Source organism: Eublepharis macularius, chromosome 5 (assembly GCF_028583425.1).
Source record: "Eublepharis macularius isolate TG4126 chromosome 5, MPM_Emac_v1.0, whole genome shotgun sequence".
NCBI classification, from domain to species: domain Eukaryota; kingdom Metazoa; phylum Chordata; class Lepidosauria; order Squamata; family Eublepharidae; genus Eublepharis; species Eublepharis macularius.
Window position 1 is genome coordinate 11,285,214 of NC_072794.1, and position 22,495 is coordinate 11,307,708.

Here is a 22,495-nt window from a genome sequence, read left to right on the forward strand (position 1 = left end):
TGACGTGACAGCCGTTCTCTCCTCTCCCCACCCCCTACCTTTTGTTCCTTTAGCCAGCCTCAGGGTGTACCCTACATTCCATTTTTCTTTACAGCAGCCCTGTGGGGTGGGTTTGGCTCTGTGTGACTAGTCCAAGGTTGCACAGGCCTTCCTGCCTGCAGTTCTCCAACTCTCAAAGATGATATCCCACATATGTTATAAATTAAACAACAGTTTTTATTGAGGGAGTGTGAGAAAATCATTGTGTGCACAGGTTCCTTTCTCACTCCACATGTGCTACATGGAAGAGCAGGAGCAGTTAGCCACTAACGTAGAAGCCACAAAGGGGAACCAGAAGAGCCTGCAAGCGATGCGCTGATTGTTCTCCAGAGGAGGTCAGGGGAGCTTTCTGAATGCCCGCAGAAATTTCACAGCATCTGTTACATACATTCAACAAGAAGCCCAAAGAGGTGAGGAGCTGTGCTCTTTAGGTAAGGAAATGCTGCCACGGGGCAGCACTGGCCCCGAAAGGTTCAGGTGTACCATTTTGTGCCCTAGTCTGCACTGGCTGGTATCAGCTTAATTTTGGCAGAGAGTGACTGTACCACGGGGGGTAAGCCATAAACCCCAGTCTATCAAAGCACCAGGGTCAGGTCTGTTTGAACATGCCTTCCAGATCTGGTCCATCAAGCAGACAAAAATGGGAGCTATCACACCTGATGTTCAATGTTGTTGGCAGCCTAGGACCTACATCCTAGGAAAACTGCTTTAGTAATACCAGTTGAGCTACCCAATCATATTAGCCCACTAGGACTCTGCCTTTTCAGTCTTCCATATTCAGAGACAAATCTTTTTCACTCTTTTAAGTCTTTGCTTGGTTCTTTGGGGTCAGGGGAACCTGCTGTTGGGAAGAGAGTCAAACTAGAACAGAGACTTGTGCAGAGAGGGAAGTGGCAGCCACCTTTGACAGCCTCTTCCTGTGTTGCACCATGAATGACTGAATGCCCCGTTCGTCAAGTGCCCCACAGCTGAAGAGCTGAATCAGGCAGAGTTACAGCAGGCATCTTGCTGTTGGATTTATAAGCGTTCTCCCAACGGCATGCAATTTGGAAACTCATTGTAAAGGAGATACATTTTTAAAGGCAATATTGAGGTAGGTTATTTCAACCAAGGATTGGAGGCAATACTGTGCCAGGAACAATCTTAGGGAGCACCAAAACAGATCAGAGAGGGTGCACGTAGTCAAGATTCCCTTATTATTATTTTTAAAAACTATAAAATTCCTTTGCTTTAGGGACTAAAATCAAAGGACAACAGCGTTTTGTTAAAATTAACAGTGTACAGTGCCGCTGCTGCCCTCCCCACCAAAGAGAGAAGGCCTGGCAATTCAGTCCTTATGGCTGGGTGAGGACTCAGTACCAGCCAACAAGCTGGGCTTATAGCTTTCCTGCCCCCAGCTGGAAACGAGCTTCTTCGGAGATGCCGTACTGTTCCAAAGGATCCTGTGGCCAAGAAGAGAAAGGGAAAGAGTCGGGCATCTTGGCAGAGGTCATAGGGAGGGGGATGCACAGTCACCCGGCAGCATCAGAAAAAAAAAACTGCCCACTTCCCTGGGAGCAAGCCAACCCCCCCCCCCCCAGACGGCTTCAAAGTGCCGTAACCTGACCATACATCAACCTGCTTTTTCCAGAGGCAGCTGCCTGGTCCCCTAAGTTCAATCTTGGGGTGGGGAGCACCTCTTGCTGCAAGAAGGGGCAGTCCTGGCTTCCTAACCCCGCCCCCCGCCCCCGATTCCAGCCCCAGGAAGAGATGGTTATTGAATTCATTCAAGTTGCACTCGACCTATCAACAGAATTGCCCCCATTTTCAACATGCAATCGAACTTTTTCCAAATCTTGCTTCAAAGACCACAGCCCACGGACGGCGCACTCTCCTACCTTTCTTGGCGGGGTGTGGCTGGTTCAGCCTAAAAGGATGTCCCCGCCCCCACCTCTCCTGCTCTCAAGCATCTCGTTTGCTGCATGCCACCTCCCCAGAGTCCCTCACCTTCCCCGTCATCTTCTGGATCTCGTTTCGATAGAAGACCAAGCTGCTTCTCATAAACTCATAGCTGTGGGTAGAATGGAGAAGAGAGCCACTGAGGGCCTGGCTGGCAGAAATGTGTGGGGGGCGGCGGGCGGGGGGGGGGCAGGATTTGCAACAGAGGAGCCTGGGAGGTGTGTGTGGAGCTGAACTTGAAACCAACTGTTCTGCCCTAAAATTTCTCTGGGCGGTAACACTCCACATGGCTTATCTCACAGAGCAGAAGTTAGCAGGATTTGAGTTCAGTGGCACCTTAGAGCCCAAAAAGATTTTCAGGGCATAAGTTTTCAAGAGTCAAAGCTCCCTTTGAAGAAGGAAGAGATCTCAGATTTTCAAAAGCTCATTCCCTGAAAAACGTGTTGGTCTCTTAAGGTGCCACTGGACTCAAATCCAGCTGTTCTGCTGCAGACCAACGGGGCTACCCACCTGAAACTATCTTCAGCATAGAAGTTGTGAACTTAAATGGGGGGGGGGTGTTTCTAGGCACGTGTCCTCTGTGGAGGAAGGACAGAATAATGTGACAGATGCTGTTAGGTTTCTAGGAAACAACTGCTAGAAGGAGCCAAGCTGCAGCCTCTCCCAGTGCTGTGCGCTCTCTGTCCTCTATGATTTTAGTACTTCTGTTTGGTCAGGGAACGAGAAGCCAAAACGAGTGAGGGGTTTCTTATGGACCTGAGCCCCTCCCCAATGCAGGTATGAGGCAGCTCCTACCCTTTGCTCAGAAAGTTCTTCACGGCTGTTTCCCCTCATCTAGCTGAAAGGGGCTTGGATCCCTGCCTGTGACTTTCCCTCCTTTCCCCTCCCACTGCTGCCTGAACCGCCCTCTCAATCTTGGCCCAGGAGTCCCCTGTCCCCCACCCACCAGGATCAGAGTGTGTTAGGGGGAGGCACTCCTGACGGGAGAAAAGAGCACCCCACAGGTGCAAATCTTTACACACCCAGGAATGCTAGCCAGGACCCAAGTGGGACCCTGTAGTCAGCGCTGGAACAGGGCGGGCCTTCACAGACATGGCTCAAGGGGGCATGAACAAAAGAGGGTCACACAGCACAATACCCACTCCCAAAAACATCGTCTTAAAAAGTGCTAGGAAAGGCACTGGACAAAAACATCTACCTCTAACAAAGGACCTGAGAAATTCTAGGAAAAAGGACTGGTGGAGGAGAACGAGCTCTCCCGGCAGCATACCACCCCCTCTAATGTTCTGCATCCTATTGTACCTCCAAGGAGCTCCACAAAGTGGACCTGGTTCTCCTTTTCACAACAGCCTTGTGAGATATGATAGACAAAGAGGCTACCTAATGACCATCGCAGCCGAGTCTCCCAAACCCTAGCCTGACAAGGGGACGTGACTCGTGTCAGCTCCTAAAGGAGGATGCTTCGGGATCTTCTGCGCTGAAGGAAATTGCAGGCGTCCCAGGAATGTTCTTTAAGAGCGACAGGACCAAGAGGACCCACTGCATCCCCCAGGCCCAGAACGGGGAGCCTCACCTGGCTCTCCGCAGCACCTCGATCCACTCCTGGCACTGCTCGGCCGTATCGCACTCAAAGTAGTACTTCCTGTCTGGTTCTTCAAGGAAACCTGGAAAGGCGAAGCCAAGACCCACCCACCCCATCATGAAGCATGTCTCTGGCCAATACTGGCTTGCTCTTGGGATGGGGGGGGCAACAAATAGGAAGCTTTGACAGGCTGGATTTGGGCCCAGGTCTCGTTACTTTTCCTTTAATTTATATCGTTTATGGGGGCGTATATTATTAGTTGATAGCTGTGGAACTCATAATATGTCATACTAGCCCTTAGGTTAGTTTTTTTAAAAAGGGGATTAAGTCAACCCATGAAGGATAGGCCAATCGGATGGCTGTTGAGCAAAATGCAGCCAGTGCATTCAGTGTGCCTCAATACCAGTGGCCAGCAGGACACAAGCGCAGATGGACGTTTTGGCCACTGGGCCTCTGGTGGGCCATCCAGTCAATGTGCAAAGCAGCAAATTAGAATACAGGGGCCTTTAGTCCGATCACATTAAGTCTACCTCAAGCTACAAGCCTCGATATTTCCATGTTCAGAGGCGGCCTGAGTACTGGGGATACAAAAACACATCAGGCCTTGAATGGGAGAGAGGGATCGAGTTAGCTGTTACTGGAGGACTTTTGATCTCCAGCCTCTCTGGAAGAGCAAGGCCAAGAGACACTTTTCATCTCTGCCAACCTTTGTTGTTCCCCCTCAAGACATAGAGAGGGACGACGTTTTCCCTCTTCTTCGGCTGCCTCACAATATGGGCCTAACCTCGAATGAGAGGACAGCCTGTTCAATTACAATACTAGAGGCAAAAGAATAGCCTGCACATTTCGGAACTGTGACTGATAATTTGCTTCCTCCTCAGGAAGAGTTCACTTCTGTGCAGAACTTACACCCACCCTCCACAGAGCCCATCTCTTGATTGAGGTGAGACTCTTGACTGGAAGACAGACAGGAAACCCAGAGCAGCGACTCACGCAGTGTCACACTGAACAGCCGTATTGAGGGGGATGTCCTTCTCCTCCGTGCTTACTGAAATCATGCAAATAGGACTGCTCTGGCCACAAACAAATCCATAGTCCCGCGGGCCAAAGGTTCCCAATCCCTTTCCAACTGCACACATTTCCCAGAAAAGTATACTGTGACACACAGGTCCCTATACGCTCTGTCTCCCTCCCACTTCCCTCTAGGACTCACCTATAGAAAAAACATTTTCTTCTTCTTGGCGGATCCTGCAGTGTTCCAGCAGCAAAGCACCAATGGGCTACAAACAGAAGAGATTCAGATGGTTTACCAGTTTTGATGGAAGTTTTTAAATAGTCTTCATTTATCTCAAGCTGGCACAATTATTAGTATGACTAGAAACTAGTCTACACTGATCTCATGGCCTCTGTGGCTGCCATTGGCTTAGCTGCTCTGATGTCATAGAGGGACCTGTGCTTCCGAACTTTAGCACCAGAGCCCGAAAGGAACCAGAATGCCAAGATCTCTGTGTTAAACTTTATAGGTACCCATCTATGACATTTTAAAATTTTGCTTTTCCTCTGGAGGCCAGGGTGACACGTCGTCCATTGTTATCCTCACAACTATTCTGTGATTAGGGGATGCAGAGCAAGGGTGACAGGCCCAAGGTCATCCAGTGTCAGTCTGCAGAGTCGTAAGTCCAACAATCTAACCACTAGACCATACTGTATGCACTGTGTACTGCCACTGCCGTTTGAATAACGCCTCAAAGGCATTTGCTTGCTGGAAGCAATTGCAAGAGGGGACAATTTTACCTCTGCTTCATCCGTTCGGAAATAAAAGAGAAAATTGACAACTAGCTTCACCAGACGTTTCTTCAGTACTGCAAAGAAAAGAAAAGGAGCTGTTCAGTCATTGGTTCGCACATCAGCCCAGCGCTTGGGAAATGCAAAGCTACAAACCACACACGTAGGAAGGCTCGTCCTGTAGATGAAGAAGCAACTCTGTCCACAGGGCAGAAGGCTTGGGACTTCCTACAATTTCTGCTCCAGGGGCTGGAAGGGGACAGCCACAACCCACAGAGGAGGAGGAAAAGGAACAATTGAGGACTGGTAACTTTGGCAGACATTATTGTGAGTGCAATAAATGGCACCGGTGTCTGCAATGCCAAACCGCATCTAGCATTTAATTTTACACAGCTTTATTATAAAGGCAAACAGAAATGAGGTGATTGCCAATGATCTTTCAAAGAAAGAAGTCCCTTCCCCAGCACCAAGACCCAAAGCCCTGCTCTAGAAAAGAGAGCAAGGGACAGGAAGATGCTTGGGTCTGGGGGCTACTTCAAGAATAGTGCTTGGCCCAGAATAGTTTTGGCACAGAAATTAAGCCCCTTTCCTTGTTTATTTTTAAGGCTAGAAGAGATTCAAGACTGGAGGAAGGTGGGCTGGGAAATGCATCCGAGTCCGTGCAGCTCGTGTATCATTCTTGTAAGGCTCAAGGGAGGCGGCTGTGAGCTTTGCTTGCTTATCCCCCCATCCCAGCCTTCCATGCTGCAGACACGGCCTGCATCCCCTTCCCCACTGCACTGTACGAGGATGGGGGGCAGGCAGAGAGGAACCACTGAAGCAGACCATCCCCCTCCAAAGAGAGCCGCATCATACCTTTATTTTTGCATAGAGGACTAATAAATCCAGGAGACAGTTTATAACTAATAGCATTATTATTGGAAAAGAGCAAGAGTCCAGTGTTAGAAATAGCAATGTCTGGTGTACTGCAGCAGCAAGAAGGAAGAAGAGCCTACCATGCAGGGGGCAGCAAGGGTCACTTAGTTAGGGCAGTGAGAGAAGCACCTCTCTTGTTTCCTGGGGGTCATTTCCTTGTCTTGTCTCCTATTGGGCTAAACAGGGCAATATCCTGCTTCTTCTCTCTCCTGCCATACTACTTCTCTCTCTCTCTCTCTGCTAGATGTAGTCAGATAGCTAGGATCTATCTCTCCCCTTTTTCCCTCAAGTATGTAACTTCCTCAAATAAAGCTTTTGCCTCTCTAATGAGCTCAGCGTTTATTCCGCAGCGTTATTTTACACTCGCTCTAACATCCAGTAGCACCTATAAGGCTAACAAAATTAGTGTTAGAGTATGAGCTTTCGTGAGCCACAGCTCACCTGTGAAGTGAGCTGTGGCTCACAAAAAGCTCATACCCTACCACTAATTTTGTTAGTCTTATAGGTGCTACTGGACTGATCCCCATTTGCATGACTTCAATAGACAAGGAGCAGAACTTATCAGACAGGGGGAAAGGGAGATAAAAGCCCCTGCCCCATTTTTTCATGACTGGGGAGAGGAGAAAGATGTGAAGAAGGGTTGCCATCCCCTGGTTGGGAAATTCCTGGAGTTTTGGAGGATGGAGCGTGGGGAGAAGGTCCTCAGCGCAGTGTAATGCCATAGTCCACCCTCCAAAGAAGCCTTTTTCTCCAGGGGACCTGATCCAGGTGGCCTGGAAATAAGGTGGAATTCCGGGAAATCTCCCGCCGCCATCTGGAGAAGTTGGCAACTCTGAAGGGACAGCCCCAACCGCCATTTCTCCTTCCCTCCCCCATCCACGCTGGCCAAGCTGGAGTCGGGAGACCCGGATGTTCCCCGTGACGTCACACCACGCCCTCTTCCCCCCGCCCGCCGCGGCGGGACGTCACCCTTCCCTCACCGCTTCCCTTCTTGGGCGCCCGCATGAGGATCTCGGCCGCCTTCTCGGCCGGCTGCCGCGAGAGCGAGAGCAGCTCCCGCTCGTTGTACCGCATCGCTGCCGGCCGCGCCCGCCGGCGCCCTTCCGGCCGCCTCGCTCTCGATGGTCCCACCTCCGAGAATGCTCTCTCGCTCTCTTCCGGTTTAACCTCATCCTCGCCCCCACTTCCTTTTTCACCCGGAAGAGTACCGAGTCAGCCCAGAAGTAGATCTTTTGCGTGTGGCTCGTTGGCTGTTTGGTGTTGTTGCCGCTGGAAGGTGAAAGAGGCGGGAGGAGCGGCGAGGGGCGCCGCGGAAGGCAGGTGAGGGGGGCGGGTCGTTTTGCTTGGGGAGGGTCCTACCCGTTAGGTTTGCCAATCTCCAGGTGGGCCCTGGAGATCTCCCGGAATTACAACTGATCTCCAGGCTAGAGAAACCAGTTCCCCCTGGAGAAAATGGCTGCTTCCGAGGGAGGAGTCTGTGGCATCACTTCTCTGCTGAGGTCCCCCAAATATCCAGGGATATCCCCGTCCGGAGCTGGCAACCGTATATCTTTGCAGTATACCTGTCAACTCTGTTCGTCCTCACTCAGGATCTTTGAAATCGACCTCGAGTCCCAAAGAGAAAGGAGGGCTGGAAGTAAAATGAATAAATAAAACTTCCTTGAGGTAACCAGGCTTTCTGCTCTGGGTTTTCCTGAGGGCAGCGTCCCCTTTTTTGAAGTCGGTGCAAGAACCCTGTGAGGCTGAGAAAGAGGGCGCGCTTCTGCCTCGCAGCCACCCAGTAAGCTTCATGATAGAGTGGGCATTTGAACCCGGATCTCTCAAGTCCTAGTCCTGTTCTCTAACCTCTGCAATGCAGTATGGTTTTTCAGCCCGTTAATGATAACAAACACTAGGGTCTTCTGTGGTGTGGTGGTGGAGAGTGCCCTCAAGTTATAGCTGACTTATGGCGACCCCTGGTGAGGTTTTCATGGCAAGAGACTAACAGAAGTGGTTTGCCATTGCCTGCTTCTGCAGCCCTGGTCTTCATTGGAGATCTTCCATCCAATTGCTAACCAAGGCCAACCCTGCTTAACTTCTGAGATCTGACAGCATCAGATTCACCTGGGCTCTCCAGGTCACGGGGGTTATCTGTGGTACTGTCACCTTTTTTACTCTTCCATGTGCATCAACCTCTTTTCACATTTCTCACCAACAACGCAAAATTTAACAGTTATAAATTTGTGCCCTTGGCACTGCAGTCTGCGTGTAACATTTTGCTCACGTGCTCCAACACCTGAACTAAGCCCTTGCTTTGGAGCTTATGTGCAGCTTCTTCCTACTAGTACTCTCGATTCACCTGAGTCTGCTAAGCAAATGTTTGCCAGATCGTGGGGCTTAGCGATGAGGGAAAGATTGTGTTAAAGTTTGTTGCTTCCCTCTGCGATGTGGTTCTTGAGAGTTTTGCTGTCCTGGTGGTTTCTAGAGAAAGCTTGTTTGTGGGAAAGAACTACAAACTTGAAGGGTGGTAACCGTTACTGGTACTGTGTGGTTTTGAGCAGGTTTGGGAAGTCAAATTGGGAAATCTGCTTTATTAATTTGGAGCTAAGTTGCATAGGTAGGAATCCTTTGAATTAGTTGTGGACAGCTAAGCAATTATCTTTCTTGTCCTCCCCATCCCATTTTTGCAGCACCCCCTTGATCTTAGACAGCTGCTAATGCCAAGGAATTTTTGCCTCACAGTCTTCATCAGTTCAGATCCCATCGGCACATATTTAAAGTTGAGGGGGGCACGTTGGAGCAAAATAAACAAACCTGTAACTTTGAGCTGATGAGGTCTGAACGAGCTGAGACAAAAATGGAAAGAAATGTTCACGTTGTAGTAGAAAGCTCTGTGAAAATGTCTGCTGTGGCAACAGTGAAAAGAGCAAACTCTATGCTGGGGAGACTTTTGGAATCCTTTGTACACTGGTCACCGTATCTCAAAAAGCATATTGCAGAGATCGAAAAAATGCAGAAGATGGCATCCATGGTGGCTAGGGGTTTGGAGCACCTTTCCTGTGAGGAAAGGTTGAAGAGTCTTCACTTTAGGGAAAAAAAGAGAATGGAAGGGGAGCATAGTCGATGTTTATAAAGTTTTGTGTGGGGTGGAGAAGTAGATAGGGAGAACTTTTTTCCCATCTCTCATAATACTAAAAATTGGAGGCACCCAATGAAGTTGATGGGCGGTAGGTTCAGAATGGACAAAAGGAAGTATTTCTTTACTCAATGAGTAATTAACTTGTGGAATTCACTGCCAGCAGATGCAGCGATGAACGCTAGCATACATAGCGTGTATATATGGAGGATAGGTCTATCAGTGGCTACTACTCATGGATCAAAATGGATAGCCATGTTATTCTGTTTGTAGCAGTAGAGAAGAGCAAGAGTCCAGTAGCACCTAGCTCATACGCTACCACAAATGTTGTTTGTCTTATAGGTGCTACTGGACTCTTGCTCTTTTCTACTACTAGTCATGATGATTGAAGAGAGCCTCCACATCCAGAGGCACTACATCTCTGAATACCAGTGCTAGAAGGCAGCTTGATACCCAGGTAGATGGTTGGCCAATTTGTGAAAAAGGATGCTGGACTAGATAGAGTCTACTGTCGGAGCCAGCAAGGCCATTCTCCTTAATTTAAAACCAACTTCATGTGACCTAGGCAACTTAGAATGTTATTTCCCTCCCCATTCAGCCTTTTCTCCTTGATCATACTGAAGCTCAAAAGCATCAGCTATGGATTTTCAGCACCGTCCAGGAGGTAAAACGGGAAGCGGAGGCGTTGCCTCAGCCTCGGAGAGCAACCGAGACCGCAGAGAGAGGCTAAGGCAACTAGCACTGGAAACAATTGATATCAACAAGGTGAGTTTCTTTTATGGTGCAGAAGACAGGAAGCAACTGTCTGCAGACAGGAAGCATCACTTGTAGTTATCTAAATGTTGTATGTTAAAGGCTGATCAAAGAGCAGGCATCGTGCACTAATGTTTACATTTTAAGAACTTTACGTTATGTCTTATTATCTAGACTCTCATTGGCACAATCAAGGTGACAAATAGAGATTCACTGATTCTAAAGGAGGAAGGAACACTAACTTTGTGCCCCCCTCCCAAGTATTTTTGCAGGGTTTACTTTCCTTGTATAGAAAATTATCCGTCAGCATCCCAGAGCAGTAAAGTCAGCCTCGTGCAAACTCCAAATCGTTTATGACTTACAATCTTAGAATTCCAATAGACATTAATAGATAAAACAACTAAGGAGCAATCAGTCTCTTCTCTTATGTTTGAGGAATCAGCAGCTAAAAGTCATTTGGGCCAAATCTGAGTCCCCGCCTTCCTCTCTCGTAGTAATCCAAAAGGAAGGGAATATTGGAATGGCATTTATAAGACTGAACTGGTGGTTTTAGGCAATTACCAGCCATCTCTTGCCACCTGGCTCTGTCCATAGTTTATATTAGGTGCACGTTGGGTGCCTTTGGGAATGGCTAGCTACACCTCCATGCTGCGTGGCTCCTACAGGGCCCAGCCATCCGGCAGGGGTGGCTTGCAGGCAGCTTGGGATCTCTGATTGGTTCCAAATGCAGCAGTAGGACTGTGAGCAAGGTTTGCTACCACTTTGTCACTGCTGAAAAAAGGCCAGCTGCCAGTTTGTTTATAGGCCCAACTGAAGGTGCTTTTTCTCACCTGAACAGTCCAAAGCTGGGGTGCCGAAAGAGCCCACTGTTCTCAGATGAGTCTGCCCCCCAGAGTAGGGCTCTGCTCAGCATTCTTCACCTTTGGGTGGGGTGGGGCATTCCCCCCAAGGACGGGGCCTTCACATTTGTGACACTTTGTTTTTGGAATACCTATGTCATTGTCTAGCCTAATGATTTTTTCAGAATTTTAGTATTTTTTTTATCCCATCCTTTTTTGTTGATTTTTTGTTGACTCTTGTCTGATTTTTTTAAAAACTAGCTATCATTTTAAATTTCTAGTTTCTACACTGCTGTTGTTAGATATCCCCATTTTTAAATATATTTGACTTCTTCACCATTTTGGAAACCTGTTGAGGACCTGGACACAATGACATTAAATAAATACTTCTTTTGATTTCTCTGTCAGGATCCCTATTTTATGAAAAATCACTTGGGTTCTTACGAATGCAAGCTTTGCCTGACGCTTCACAACAATGAGGTGAGATTCTGTTTTCGTACCTCTGGGACCTTCTCAGCCTTGCCAGCCATTTGGAGTTGCCATGAATTTTCTCCTGCCTTTTCTCTTTCCACAGGGAAGCTACTTGGCGCATACCCAGGGGAAAAAACACCAGACCAATTTGTAAGTTACAAACCCACAAGTATCCTTCCCTGATCTTCATTCATATTGCTTCTCTCTGCTAAATGGAGCATGGAGTTCTCCCCTTGCAAAACTGTTTTTTTCCCCCTTGCTCTGATCCAGATTGCTATAAAGGTTTTAAGAAAGTGAATTAATTTTCTGCCCAATTCAAAGCAAAGCAGTAGCTTTTACTATTGACAGTTTAAAAAACTAAACCACGTTACACACTTCAGGGCTCCTAACTGCAGTTCACTTAATTCCCATGAACAGCAGGGGACTGAGTAATGGTAGCAACTCTGGGAAAGCTTGCAGCAGGGCTGATTCATTTGCCCAAGGAGTGGGCTTCGTTCTTCTGAGCTATGCCTTGTATGTGGGTAATACTGATAAGGTCATCTAGTCTCCCAGCAGTGGTAATCAGGTAGTCTGTGGTGCAATAGCCATATTCTGTCTGCCTCCGGCAGGCACAGATACACAGCCTCTAGTCATGGGGACTCCGCTTAGTTTGCTAGATCTGGTGCTAGGTCACTCCTTCACCAATTTGCTTCATCCTTTTTTAAAAAGTCTAATTCTAGCAATCCTCACCACCACACACAACTTCCCTAAGTTCACTTTTTCTTTGACTTCTCTTAAAATCATTGTCTCTGCCTCAGTTTCCCTCCAAGTGTCTGTATTTCATTCATTTGCTGGATCTCCACGTAAACGCTCCACGTAATACTGCATAGTATTAAGCAGATTTGCATAATATTAAAATCCCCTAAAAACCATCAGACTTCACCAGTGTAACTTGTAAAACCGCTTGTAAAAGCACCATCTGAATGCTCTAGCAGCAAACCTTCGGCTACCAAAAATGTAAAGCCCTGGTTCAGTTTCATTAAGGCTCGGGTAAAACTGGTCCAGTGCTGAAGCAGTGATCAGCAAGGTTTGATGGGGGTAATTAGAGTAACTGTGACACATTTCTTCCAGGCAGCTTAACGTGCCTTCACTTTTGGCACCAAAAATAATAGCAGGGCAATCTCTCCGAAGAGGGGATTGTTCAGCTGGGAAGCCACCACGGAGAAAGCTCCGTTTCTCTTCTGCTTTGTGGAAATCTAGAAGGCAGTTATGGCGGCTCCATTCAGATGATCTCCACTTCCCCCCTCCTAAACTGACTCTTGTAAGGAATGTCTGGGAAAACCAGAAACACATCCAGCTTAAAACCTACAAGGAGGCCACTGTGCCTCCTTGGCAGGATGTAACCTTGTTTCTGTTTTGCTGAGCCCTGGCAGACTCCCCCACCTGATAACAAACTGTCTTGGAGGGCTTTGGGCGGAGGAGAGAGAGCCAGATCTCTCTCCAGACACTGGTGTGTTTGTGTGCTGTTCTTGACTGAAGGCTTTTGTTGTGCGTCCGAGGCTAATTTTGTATGTGGGGGTGGGGGTGGAGTTGTCTGCCTCTGACATCAGACACAAAGGAAATTCCACAGTTAGGATACGGACAACAACGCAGCTTCTGCAAGAGGGATGCATAGCTGCCGGTGGCAAAACGTACACCTGCAGTGCAGAAAGTCCCGGGTTTGGTCTGTAGAATCTCTGGTTAAAAAGATTGTGGGTGTTGGGGAAGGATTTTACTCTGCCAGAGAGCCAGAAGAGCCCATAGACAGTATTGCGCTGCATGGGCCCCTGGTTTGCATGCCGAAAGGCCCAAAATTGGGCGTTTCCGGTTGAAAGGATCTCAGGTGTCAAGGAGCTGTGCTTGAAAACCCACTGGCAGTCTGAGACAAGGCTGGGTTAGGTGGGCCCGTAACTGGACTGCTTCGTAGGGGAAGGGTCCACAGCTCAGTGGAACAGCATGTGTTTGACAAGCCATAGTTTCTATTCACAATCGCAAGCAGGAGCTGTGAGGAAAGACCTCTCTGATTCTCTTTGACAAGCTGCTGCCAGTTGAAGCAGACGGTGCTGTGTCCAGAGTGGCCCAGGGGCGACTCCTGGCCCTCCCCACTTAGAAGTTCAGAAGTAGGAGATAGCAGGCTCTCCAGTCTGGCTCAGGCTTCATATGTCTTCAGGAGCCCCCCGCCCCCCAGTTCAATGGTGGACCACCGGCTTTGGGTGTAGAAGGTCCCACCTTCTGTCTCCAGTAAAGAGAGCTCTGAGGAAAGCCCTTTCTCCATCCGAGGTCCTCAGAGAGCTGCTATCTGCCGGGCAATCCTGGCAGGGAGTTTTATACTGTGCATTTTTGCATTTTCTGCGTACCCATGGGAAATGTAGTGTGCTGAAAAAGTGTGTGTGTGCATGTGTCTCTGTCTCTCCCCCCCCCCCCCGCCCATGAAGGAATGCTTAAGCTCCAGGCTGCGAGGTGGAGAAAAGTCTCTCCGATCACCTGAGCCAATGGGCGTGCAAAGCATCCCCCCCTGCCGCTGAGCTCTGGACGGTCATAGAACTTTGCTCAGGACCCTCTGATCCCGCCTTGTGCAGAATTGGACCATCAGTCCAGCGACTTCATTATGATCCGCTTTGATTCTAGCAGTTGTCGGGCACGGAAAGGTCTTTCCTCGATGCCAGCTGCTCGAAATAATTTGACTGGGCCCCTCCAGTGTACAAAGCATGTGCCCTGCCACTGTGCCAAAGCCTCAACCCCGCCCCCCAGCTGCAGCTGCTCACAGACACGCCCTGGTTTGGCTCAGAGGCATGCTGCTCCAGTACAAGGAGGTTTGATTTAACTGCCATGACTAAATAGCTGTTGGTTGGCCCATCCTGCTGTGAATCTCTACTCCGTTTAAAAGCAGTCACCTTGTTTTGTGGCAGTAGTGGAGGAATGACAACGATGCTGTCTTGGTGGGCAGCCTCAAGAGATTTGCCTGCTCTGACCTGGATGGCCCAGGCTAGCCCGATCTTGTCAGATCTTGGAAACTAAGCAGGGTTAGTCCTGCTTAGTCCTCGGATGGGAGACCGCCAGGGAAGACCAGCAACGGCAAACCTCCTCTTTTATCTCTTACCTTGGAAACCTTATGGGGTCATCATAAGTCGGCTGCAGCTTGGCTTCAAAAAAACCCTCAATATGAGACCTAAAGCAAGTTGTGGCATCATTCTCCCTTCCTCCATTGTATCTTCACAACAACAGCCCTGTGAGGTAGGTTAGTGAAAGTATGTGACTGGCCCAAGATCACCCAGCAAAGCAGAGATTCAAACCTGGGTCCCCACTCTAGCCATTATCTCTCCCCCATATGTTCAGCTGTCCCCTGCAATGATCAGCCTCGTTTCCGGGGGCAGGGGGGCATTTTTTCATAACCTGTTTCTTTCCTTTCCCCCCCTAGAGCTCGCAGAGCTGCCAAGGAAGCCAAAGAAGCTCCAGCCCAGCCTGCTCCAGAAAAAGTGAAAGTTGAAGTGAAGAAGTTTGTGAAAATTGGCCGACCAGGTTACAAAGGTAGCCTGCAGCCAGTCTTCTCTTTCTTTGGCCTTTGTTCACATAGTGTTTGGCCAGTCTTTAAAGGCATGATAGGAAACCAGACCTCATTATATATCCCTGGCTGTGAGTGTGGTGGTGGTAGGCTGGGGCGGGTAACAGAGAGATAATGTTTTGCACATAAAAGCGCTGTGCCCTGTAATCCTTATCGATTATGCAAATATCCATGTTTTTGCATACCTTACGCGGGGTGTGACAGTGACATGGCGGTCCAAGGCCCTGAATCCTCCTCCCCAGAACTGAATATCTTCTTTCAGCAGGGCTTGGCCATGCGCTTTCATGCACTTCTCGTCAGGGAACTCAGCCTTTGCTGAGCTCCAGCAGAATCTCTGCTTACAGCCAGCACTGGGTAGAGCAAGACTGCAATTGGTCTCCCTTTTGCAAACCGCTCTTTCTCCTGTCCTTTCAGTGACCAAGCAGAGGGATCCGGAGACGGGCCAGCAGAGTCTTCTCTTCCAGGTATTCCATTTATTGGGGCACTTCCAATCTGCATTTCCCCATTCTGGACAGAGTCAAAGCGATTTCCGATTTCAGGCAGCCACCAACAGAAAACCATTAAATGGCACAAATGTTTAAACCCCGGCTACTTCGCAACAAATCTACCTGCCATCAGCCTACTAATCCACATTGGTGGGTGGAGAGTCACAGCTCTGCCACTTTGTCCCCATGCAAGGGACCAGTTGACTGAGAGCCAAGCTACAAGTGATGGCTGACACAGGTTGGACACTTGTCAGCTTCCCTCAAGTTTTGATGGGAAATGTAGGCATCCTGGTCTTGCAGCTGTAATGGAGGTCCAAGCTGTAAAACCAGGACGCCTACATTTCCCATCAAAACTTGAGGGAAGCTGACAAGTGTCCAACCTGTGTCAGCCATCACTTGTAGCTTGGCTCTGACTCTTCCATGCCGCTGAGTGGAAGCAGGGAAGAAAGCACATCGTCACATGGGGACCACCCCAAGGTTTTCTAGGTTTCCTTTCCCTTCACTGCCTAAGGAGTTTATTGCGGGAGGGGCTTTGTGGGCTTTTGGGAAGAAGAAGCTCTTTAAGAGCTGGGAGGACTCTGGGGGGCGCAGAAGGGGAGAGACACATTGTCTGAAGGTAGGTGACCAGAAAAATGATGAAGGAAGATATAAACAGCATAAGCCTGAAGAGCAAATCTGGGACCATTAAGATATTTCTTCCTATCTCTGTAATAGTATAGGAATAAATGTTTCATCTAGGGAAAGAGGATTCCATTTGACGCACCTTTGATCGTTTTCTTTCGTTCAAATGCTGTAGCCTACGGCTGTATGTTTTTTGCTTGTTGTAATCGGTGATTGCTTATTCAACTCAAGATAATTTTTTTCTTTTTCTGAAATTGGTGTTATCAGATCTTTGCAACCACATAAAAAAGCCTAAACCTTGGCACAAACTAAGACAAGGAGAGCCTGCCTAGTTGAGAAAATTTCTAATGTGAGATTCTCAAAGAATTCCCTTAGTTCCTTGGCAGTTTTTTGCATTGGAAATAGAGAGTGGACTGCAGATTCTAAAGGGGTAGCCTTGTTAGTCTGTTGTGGCAAAACAAAACAGAAGTCTGGGGCCATCTTGAAGACTAACAACATTTATTCCACCATGAGCTTTTGAGAGCCAGAGCTCCTATCTTCAGGTTCATCAGAAGGAGTGAGCTTTGACTCGTGAAAGCTTGTGCCAGAAAAGGTTCTCCTGGACTTCCGTTTTGACTGCAGGTTGTTAGACTGCAATTCTTCTGTTGACCTGGGGGTGACAGGAGAGAAAACCCCATGTTTGGAACGAAGAGGCAAAATCCTTAACTAGGGCTATCAACTTGAATGTTGGGCCAGCTAAGCAAAATCCTTATTTTTGGAGAGCCAGTTTGGTGTAGTGGTTATGAGTGTGGGACTCTAATCTGGAAAACTGGATTTGATTCTCCGCTCCTCCGCTTGAAACCAGCTGGGTGACCTTAGGTCAGTCACAGCTTCTAGGAGCTCTCTCAGCCCTACTCACCTCACAGGGTGATTGTTGTTGTGGGGATAATAATGATATACTTTGTAAACTGCTCTGAGTGGTTGTTAAGTCATCCTGAAGAGATGATGATGATGTTGTTATTGTTATTCCCGGCACTTGAAATGGGTGCTGTATTAGACTGTGGGATTAAGATCTGGGAGGCCCAGATTCAAATCCTCACTCTACTGTGGATTCTTGCCAGGTGACCTTGGGCCGCTTACATGCTCTCAGCCTAACCTACCTCACAGGGTTGTTGTGAGGACAAAATGGAAGCGGGGTCAGTGCTGTTCCCGTTGGGGGAGGAAAAGCAGGATATAAATATCTAAATGAATGAATAAACAAAAGACCCCCCCATCTCTTGCATGCTGTTTCTGCCCCTCTGCAGATCGACTACCCAGAGATAGCCGAAAGCATCATGCCCAGGCACCGCTTCATGTCAGCCTATGAGCAGAGGATCGAGCCCCCAGACCGGCGTTGGCAATACCTCCTGATGGCAGCTGAGCCCTATGAGACCATTGCTTTCAAGGTGATTGCGGCAGGGAGGGGGCAAGGGGGAGCACAGGAACTGGGAAAGGGGGAACCAGAGATTTGGCAGAGCTCGGAGAGGCGCAGAAAATTAGCAGTGAGTTTTTTGCTTGATGAAAAGTGTTGCTCCTCCCGCCCCCCCGCCCCCCAACCGGATTTCAGATTTCTTTTACACTTTGAAATTTGACTGGGGCTCTGTAGGCAGAGTTGTTTCATGGACGGCAGGTTGATTGAATTAAGTACAAGACGGAATAAATGAATGAACGAAGTTTGTTAGATGCTGTTCCGAGAAGCGTCCCGTCTCACCTGCTGTTGCTTGCCCATTGTCAGACTCCTGCTGACTGCTCCCTGCGCCCAGGTGTTAAGCACTACTGAAAAATCATTGGATGTCAAATGTTGACGTTCACAAAATGTTCTCCTGTGCAGCATTTGTTTCCTTTCCAAGTTTGCAATGGAGAATCTGTTAAAGTTAAGTTGAAATGGATGAATATTTGTCAGGGATGCTTTAGGCTCATCCTGCATTGGCCAGGGGGTTGGACTGGAAGGTCTGTATGGCCCCTTCCAACTTGGTGATTCTGTGAAATATAAGAGGCCCTTTACCTTTGCGCTGTGTCTCCCAAGGATTTTGTTTTCCTAGACCTTTTCATCTGCTGCTGTCTTCTCCCCTTCCATCTTTGGGATGAGCATTGCTCCCTTGGAATAGCTGGATGATTGTCCACAATGCCCTGGCGTTGCCAATAACCACTGACCTCAGTTGGGATTCAGAAATACAAGCTAAAGCTTTGGAAGCCCTCTGGAAGAGAGATCTCTTAGAATCAATTTTGCAATAATAAGCAAAAGTTCCTTAAAGGCTTCCCAGATGATATCGCACTGTAGTAAAACGTAAAGGTGCCTGTAAGATGTCCTCTTCACATTGTTGGAGATACGCTAATAACATAGGTTCGTACTTCCACATGTGGAGGAGTTGTAAAAAAAAAATTATACCTACTGGCAGCTGAATGAATGAATGAATGAATTTATTTGTGGTCAGAGACCGTAACAATGACAATACATCCTTATCAATCAATAAAATAATTAAATCCAACGTAAAAATGTAAAGTACATAAAATACATTTAGCATTTAAAATCTTAAGATGTATATAGTTCTCTGGGAACTGCAGGAATTCTAATATTTAAAACATTGACGTTAAAATCATAAAAAGAGCAGGAGACTATGTATGGCTATTCTTTTTATTATGGAATTTAACCAGAGACAGAATTTGGCTATTTGCCTGGAGACAGTTGGATTTCCATCAATTAGGAGTTTCTCTAGGCAGGCCTTATTTGCCTCTGCAATTGGTGTGTCTAAGAGTGGGGAAATAAACTTGTCCCTATAGACTTGATGGAACGGACAACGAAAGAACATAAGTGATTCCACTTCACCAGTGGAGCAACTGGCAGCTGATAAATGATTCGAATACAAAAGGTTGACGTGGAATTTATTACCTGATCTAAAAAGGGTTTTATTGATTATATTTAAATAGATAAATTTAAAAATTTGGCACCTGCTTGGGTTTCCCTCATTCAAGTTCGTGTTTGGCACACGTGTAAAAAGACCCTGTTACGATCCTTTTTAATAACAGCTATGAGTAAAGATTACGGAATTTTCAGTGATTATTGGGTTCCGTCTTAACTCTTCATACTTGCCGCCTCTTCATAGCCGAGTCACCCCCCCCCCCAGTGGTTGACGTTTCTTTTCCCACTTCAGCTGCACAGATACAAAGTTCGTAGCATCTAATGGTAGCAGAGCTTTGTATTTAGTCAGACTGTCATACAGCTCGGTCTGAAACTCTGTTCCTGTGGGAATTGCTTTGACTACAGTTTTATAGGTTAGAAAAATATACAATTAACTTGGGAAAGTGTGGTCCATATACATTTTGTTTTAAGATCTATGCTTCCAGCTGCTGGACCATAATTGTTAAGTGGTTGGGTTGTATGAATCAGCACTCTGCTGGTTGGAATCCTACTACTGCCATGAGTTCAGCAGGTTGCCTTGGGTAAGCCACTCCTCTGAGCCCCAGCTGTATTGCGGGAATGATGATAATATTGATTTTGTCCACCACTCTGAATAGGGCACTAATCTATATAGAAAAGCAGTATATAAGCACAGTTGTTGTTGCTATTATATTCCTGTTACTAACAGTACCATCCACCATATTACAGTACTGGAAATCTACAACAAAAATTACAATCAGCAGGCAATATGAACATCGTTGGAAAACTGCTCTGTTCTGTCTCTCCAAATTAGTTTAGCAAAAAAACAACCAAGCAAGTGCTGATGCTTTCTTTACTGCTTGGAACTCATTATATCCATTCCCAGCTTGCATCTGACAACTCTTGATCTTCCAGGAAATACCATTTCACAAAAATAATGCTCAGACTTTATTAGAACTATAATAACTATGTAAAGCAAGTTGCATAATTACGTTTTAACTTAATCGTTTTTTGCTTCTGTTCTTCTTGTTATCATGGCCCGTTATTTATTTTAATACACGTTATTTTATGATTTGAGTAAGTGAAAAGAAAATTAAAGGGGGAAAAAAAACCCTGCTTCCTCCCTCAGGTACCCAGCAGAGAGATCGATAAATCCGAAAGCAAGTTTTGGACCCACTGGAACCGAGAAACTAAACAGGTAATTCTTGTTGAATTCGATCAGTGCCTGTCTAGTCCTTCCTATGGCAGCAGCCAACCAAGTGGCCCGGGATGCTCATGAGCGAGGCATGAAATAGCGGCTGTCATTTCTATGTTGCTTGTCCCCAGCAATCTGACACTTGGTGGTAGATTGCCCCTGCAAATGGAGGCTTTTACCTTCATCAGGAAAGAAAATGATACCGGTAAAAGTATCTTGTTATGCAAGTATCCCATACCTGATGACTTGCCTCGAACTTCATAAACCTGAACATACCTTTTAAAAATTTCCGTCTTAAAATGAAGACCAAGACCAAGGTAATTTTTAGGGTAGTTTAGCAGGCCATCTCACAAAAGGAAGATCCTTGACTCTCCAGGATACCAAGCAGGCGTATCATCGTCGTTATAAAACAGCATTCAGAATCTGGATGCCGTGCCACAGTTTGCCTTTTAAATCCAACTTTTTCAAAGCATCATGAATCAAATGAGCCTTGTGCACATTAGGCCCAGAAATGATCCTAAAGCTGTCAGTTCCTATGGAAGGATTTGTGCCACTTTCTTGCTCTAGACACCGTGAATGTGTGTAACAAAGGCAATTATTGTAAAAGAGAAAGCGTGCCATTGAGTTGCGACCAGCTCATCATGGCGAGCCCACAGAGTTCCATCTCATGGGGTTTTCAAGGCAAGAGACGAGCAGAGGTGGTTTGCCATTGCCTTCCTCTGCCGAGTCTTCCTTGGTGGTCTCCTACTCAAGTATTGATCCTGTTTAGCTTCTGCATTCTGATGAGATCATGCTTCTCTGGGCTATTTGGGCTGCTACTCAATAATTGTATAACGGCAGGATTTGAGTCCGGTGGCACCTTAGAGACCCAACAAGATTTTCAGAGTATAAGCTTTTGAGAATCAGAGTTCCCTTGTTCAGTGTCTGAATAAGGGAGCTTTGCCTCTTGAACACTTATACCCAGGGCTTTTTTTCTGGGAAAAGAGGTGGTGGAACTCAGTGGTGGAACTCAGGACTGCACAATGAGATCACTTTGGGTCAGCTGGAACAACGGGGGAGTTTTTTAAAGTTAAATCGCACTCGGCGAAAATGGTCACATGTCCGGTGGCCCCGCCCCCTGATCTCCAGACAGGAGAATTTAGATCTCAACTCCCCTCTGTCTGGAGATCAGGGGGCGGGGCCACCGGCCATGTGACCATTTTCAAGAGGTGCCAGAACTCCGTTCCACCACATTCCCGCTGAAAAAAAGCCCTGCTTGTACCTTGGAAATCTTGTTGGCCACTAAGATGCCACTGGACTCAAACGCTGCTGTTCTACTGCAGACCAACACGACTACTTCAGTGAAACTTACTAATTGTAGCAATGGTGGAATTGCCTGGCACCAGCCTGGCAGAATTTTACATGCCAGGTATAGGGGCTTTGTTCTCTCCCCACCCATCCTACCCAAAAAAAACACGTTTTTTTTTTAAGCCTGATCTTCCCATCCTTCTCTCCAGAGTTTTTTTGTTCCCTTGTACCATGCATATTCTCAATGGGATGGAAGGAACATTCCAGTTCAGATGAATTTCAGTCGGTTTTTACCGATCTGGATCTTGGGCTGCATTTTGATTGGACTGCTTTGTTGTGCAGCTTTTGTCAAATTTTAAATTAGTTTTTACTTGATGGTTGGAAACTGTGTCAGGAATGTAAACTGAGGTTGCGAGAGGTGATCGAAATAACCCAACTGGCTATCCCTGATGACAATAAGTTTTTTCTCCCTTCCGGATCTTCTAGTTCTTCCTTCAGTTCCACTTCAAGATGGAGAAACCTCCCACTCCGCAGAGCATCCCAGCCGGACCTGCCACTGTGAAGAGGCCCCCACCGCCTCCCCTCATGAATGGCTTGCCTCCCAGACCTCCACTGCCAGAATCCCTCCCTCCCCCACCGCCTGGGGGAATGGCTATGCCACCCATGCCTCCCCCCACAGGGCCCGTGCCTTTGCCCCCAGGGCCACCCCAGCTTCCACCCGCTCCTGGCGTTCCCCCTCCCGCTCCTATGCCTCCGATGCTAAGACCCCCTCTCCCCACAGATGGGCCCGGAAGCATCCCTCCACCACCACCCACCAACTGAAAAGCAATCTCGATTGGGGACTCTTTGTAGCAGCGTTTACCTGCCACGTGTCAACCCTGTTTGCTGTTGATTTTTTAAAAATTTATTCTGATGACTCTCGTTCACAATCCTGTAAGTTCATTAAAAAGATTTCTCTGCTTTGTTTCCATTGTGTGGACCTCTTCTCTCTCGG

The 22,495-nt window shown here is 47.4% G+C and overlaps 2 protein-coding genes across 6 annotated transcripts; one reads left to right on the forward strand and one right to left on the reverse strand.

Moving 5' to 3' along the window:
* Window positions 1–201: 201 nt before the first annotated feature.
* PLEKHJ1 (pleckstrin homology domain containing J1) lies at window positions 202–7,357 on the reverse strand. Its single transcript, XM_054980596.1, has 6 exons — window positions 7,240–7,357; window positions 5,354–5,421; window positions 4,773–4,839; window positions 3,551–3,641; window positions 2,026–2,089; window positions 202–1,481 (listed from the first exon to the last, which is right to left on the reverse strand). The coding sequence occupies exons 1-6, from the start codon at window positions 7,331–7,333 to the stop codon at window positions 1,416–1,418; spliced, it is 450 nt and encodes a 149-aa protein (XP_054836571.1). The 5' UTR covers window positions 7,334–7,357; the 3' UTR covers window positions 202–1,415.
* On the forward strand, window positions 7,242–22,467 carry SF3A2 (splicing factor 3a subunit 2). 5 transcript variants are annotated; one of them, XM_054980592.1, is made up of 10 exons: window positions 7,242–7,579; window positions 9,717–9,831; window positions 9,973–10,139; window positions 11,375–11,446; window positions 11,541–11,587; window positions 14,874–14,983; window positions 15,432–15,481; window positions 17,407–17,547; window positions 20,149–20,217; window positions 21,988–22,467. In XM_054980592.1, the coding sequence occupies exons 3-10, from the start codon at window positions 10,014–10,016 to the stop codon at window positions 22,321–22,323; spliced, it is 951 nt and encodes a 316-aa protein (XP_054836567.1). In that variant the 5' UTR covers window positions 7,242–7,579; window positions 9,717–9,831; window positions 9,973–10,013; the 3' UTR covers window positions 22,324–22,467. The 5 variants fall into 5 exon arrangements, with proteins under 5 accessions (XP_054836567.1, XP_054836570.1, XP_054836566.1 ...); XM_054980595.1 differs by having other exon boundaries at window positions 7,242–7,535; XM_054980591.1 differs by lacking the exon at window positions 9,717–9,831.
* Window positions 22,468–22,495: the final 28 nt, after the last annotated feature.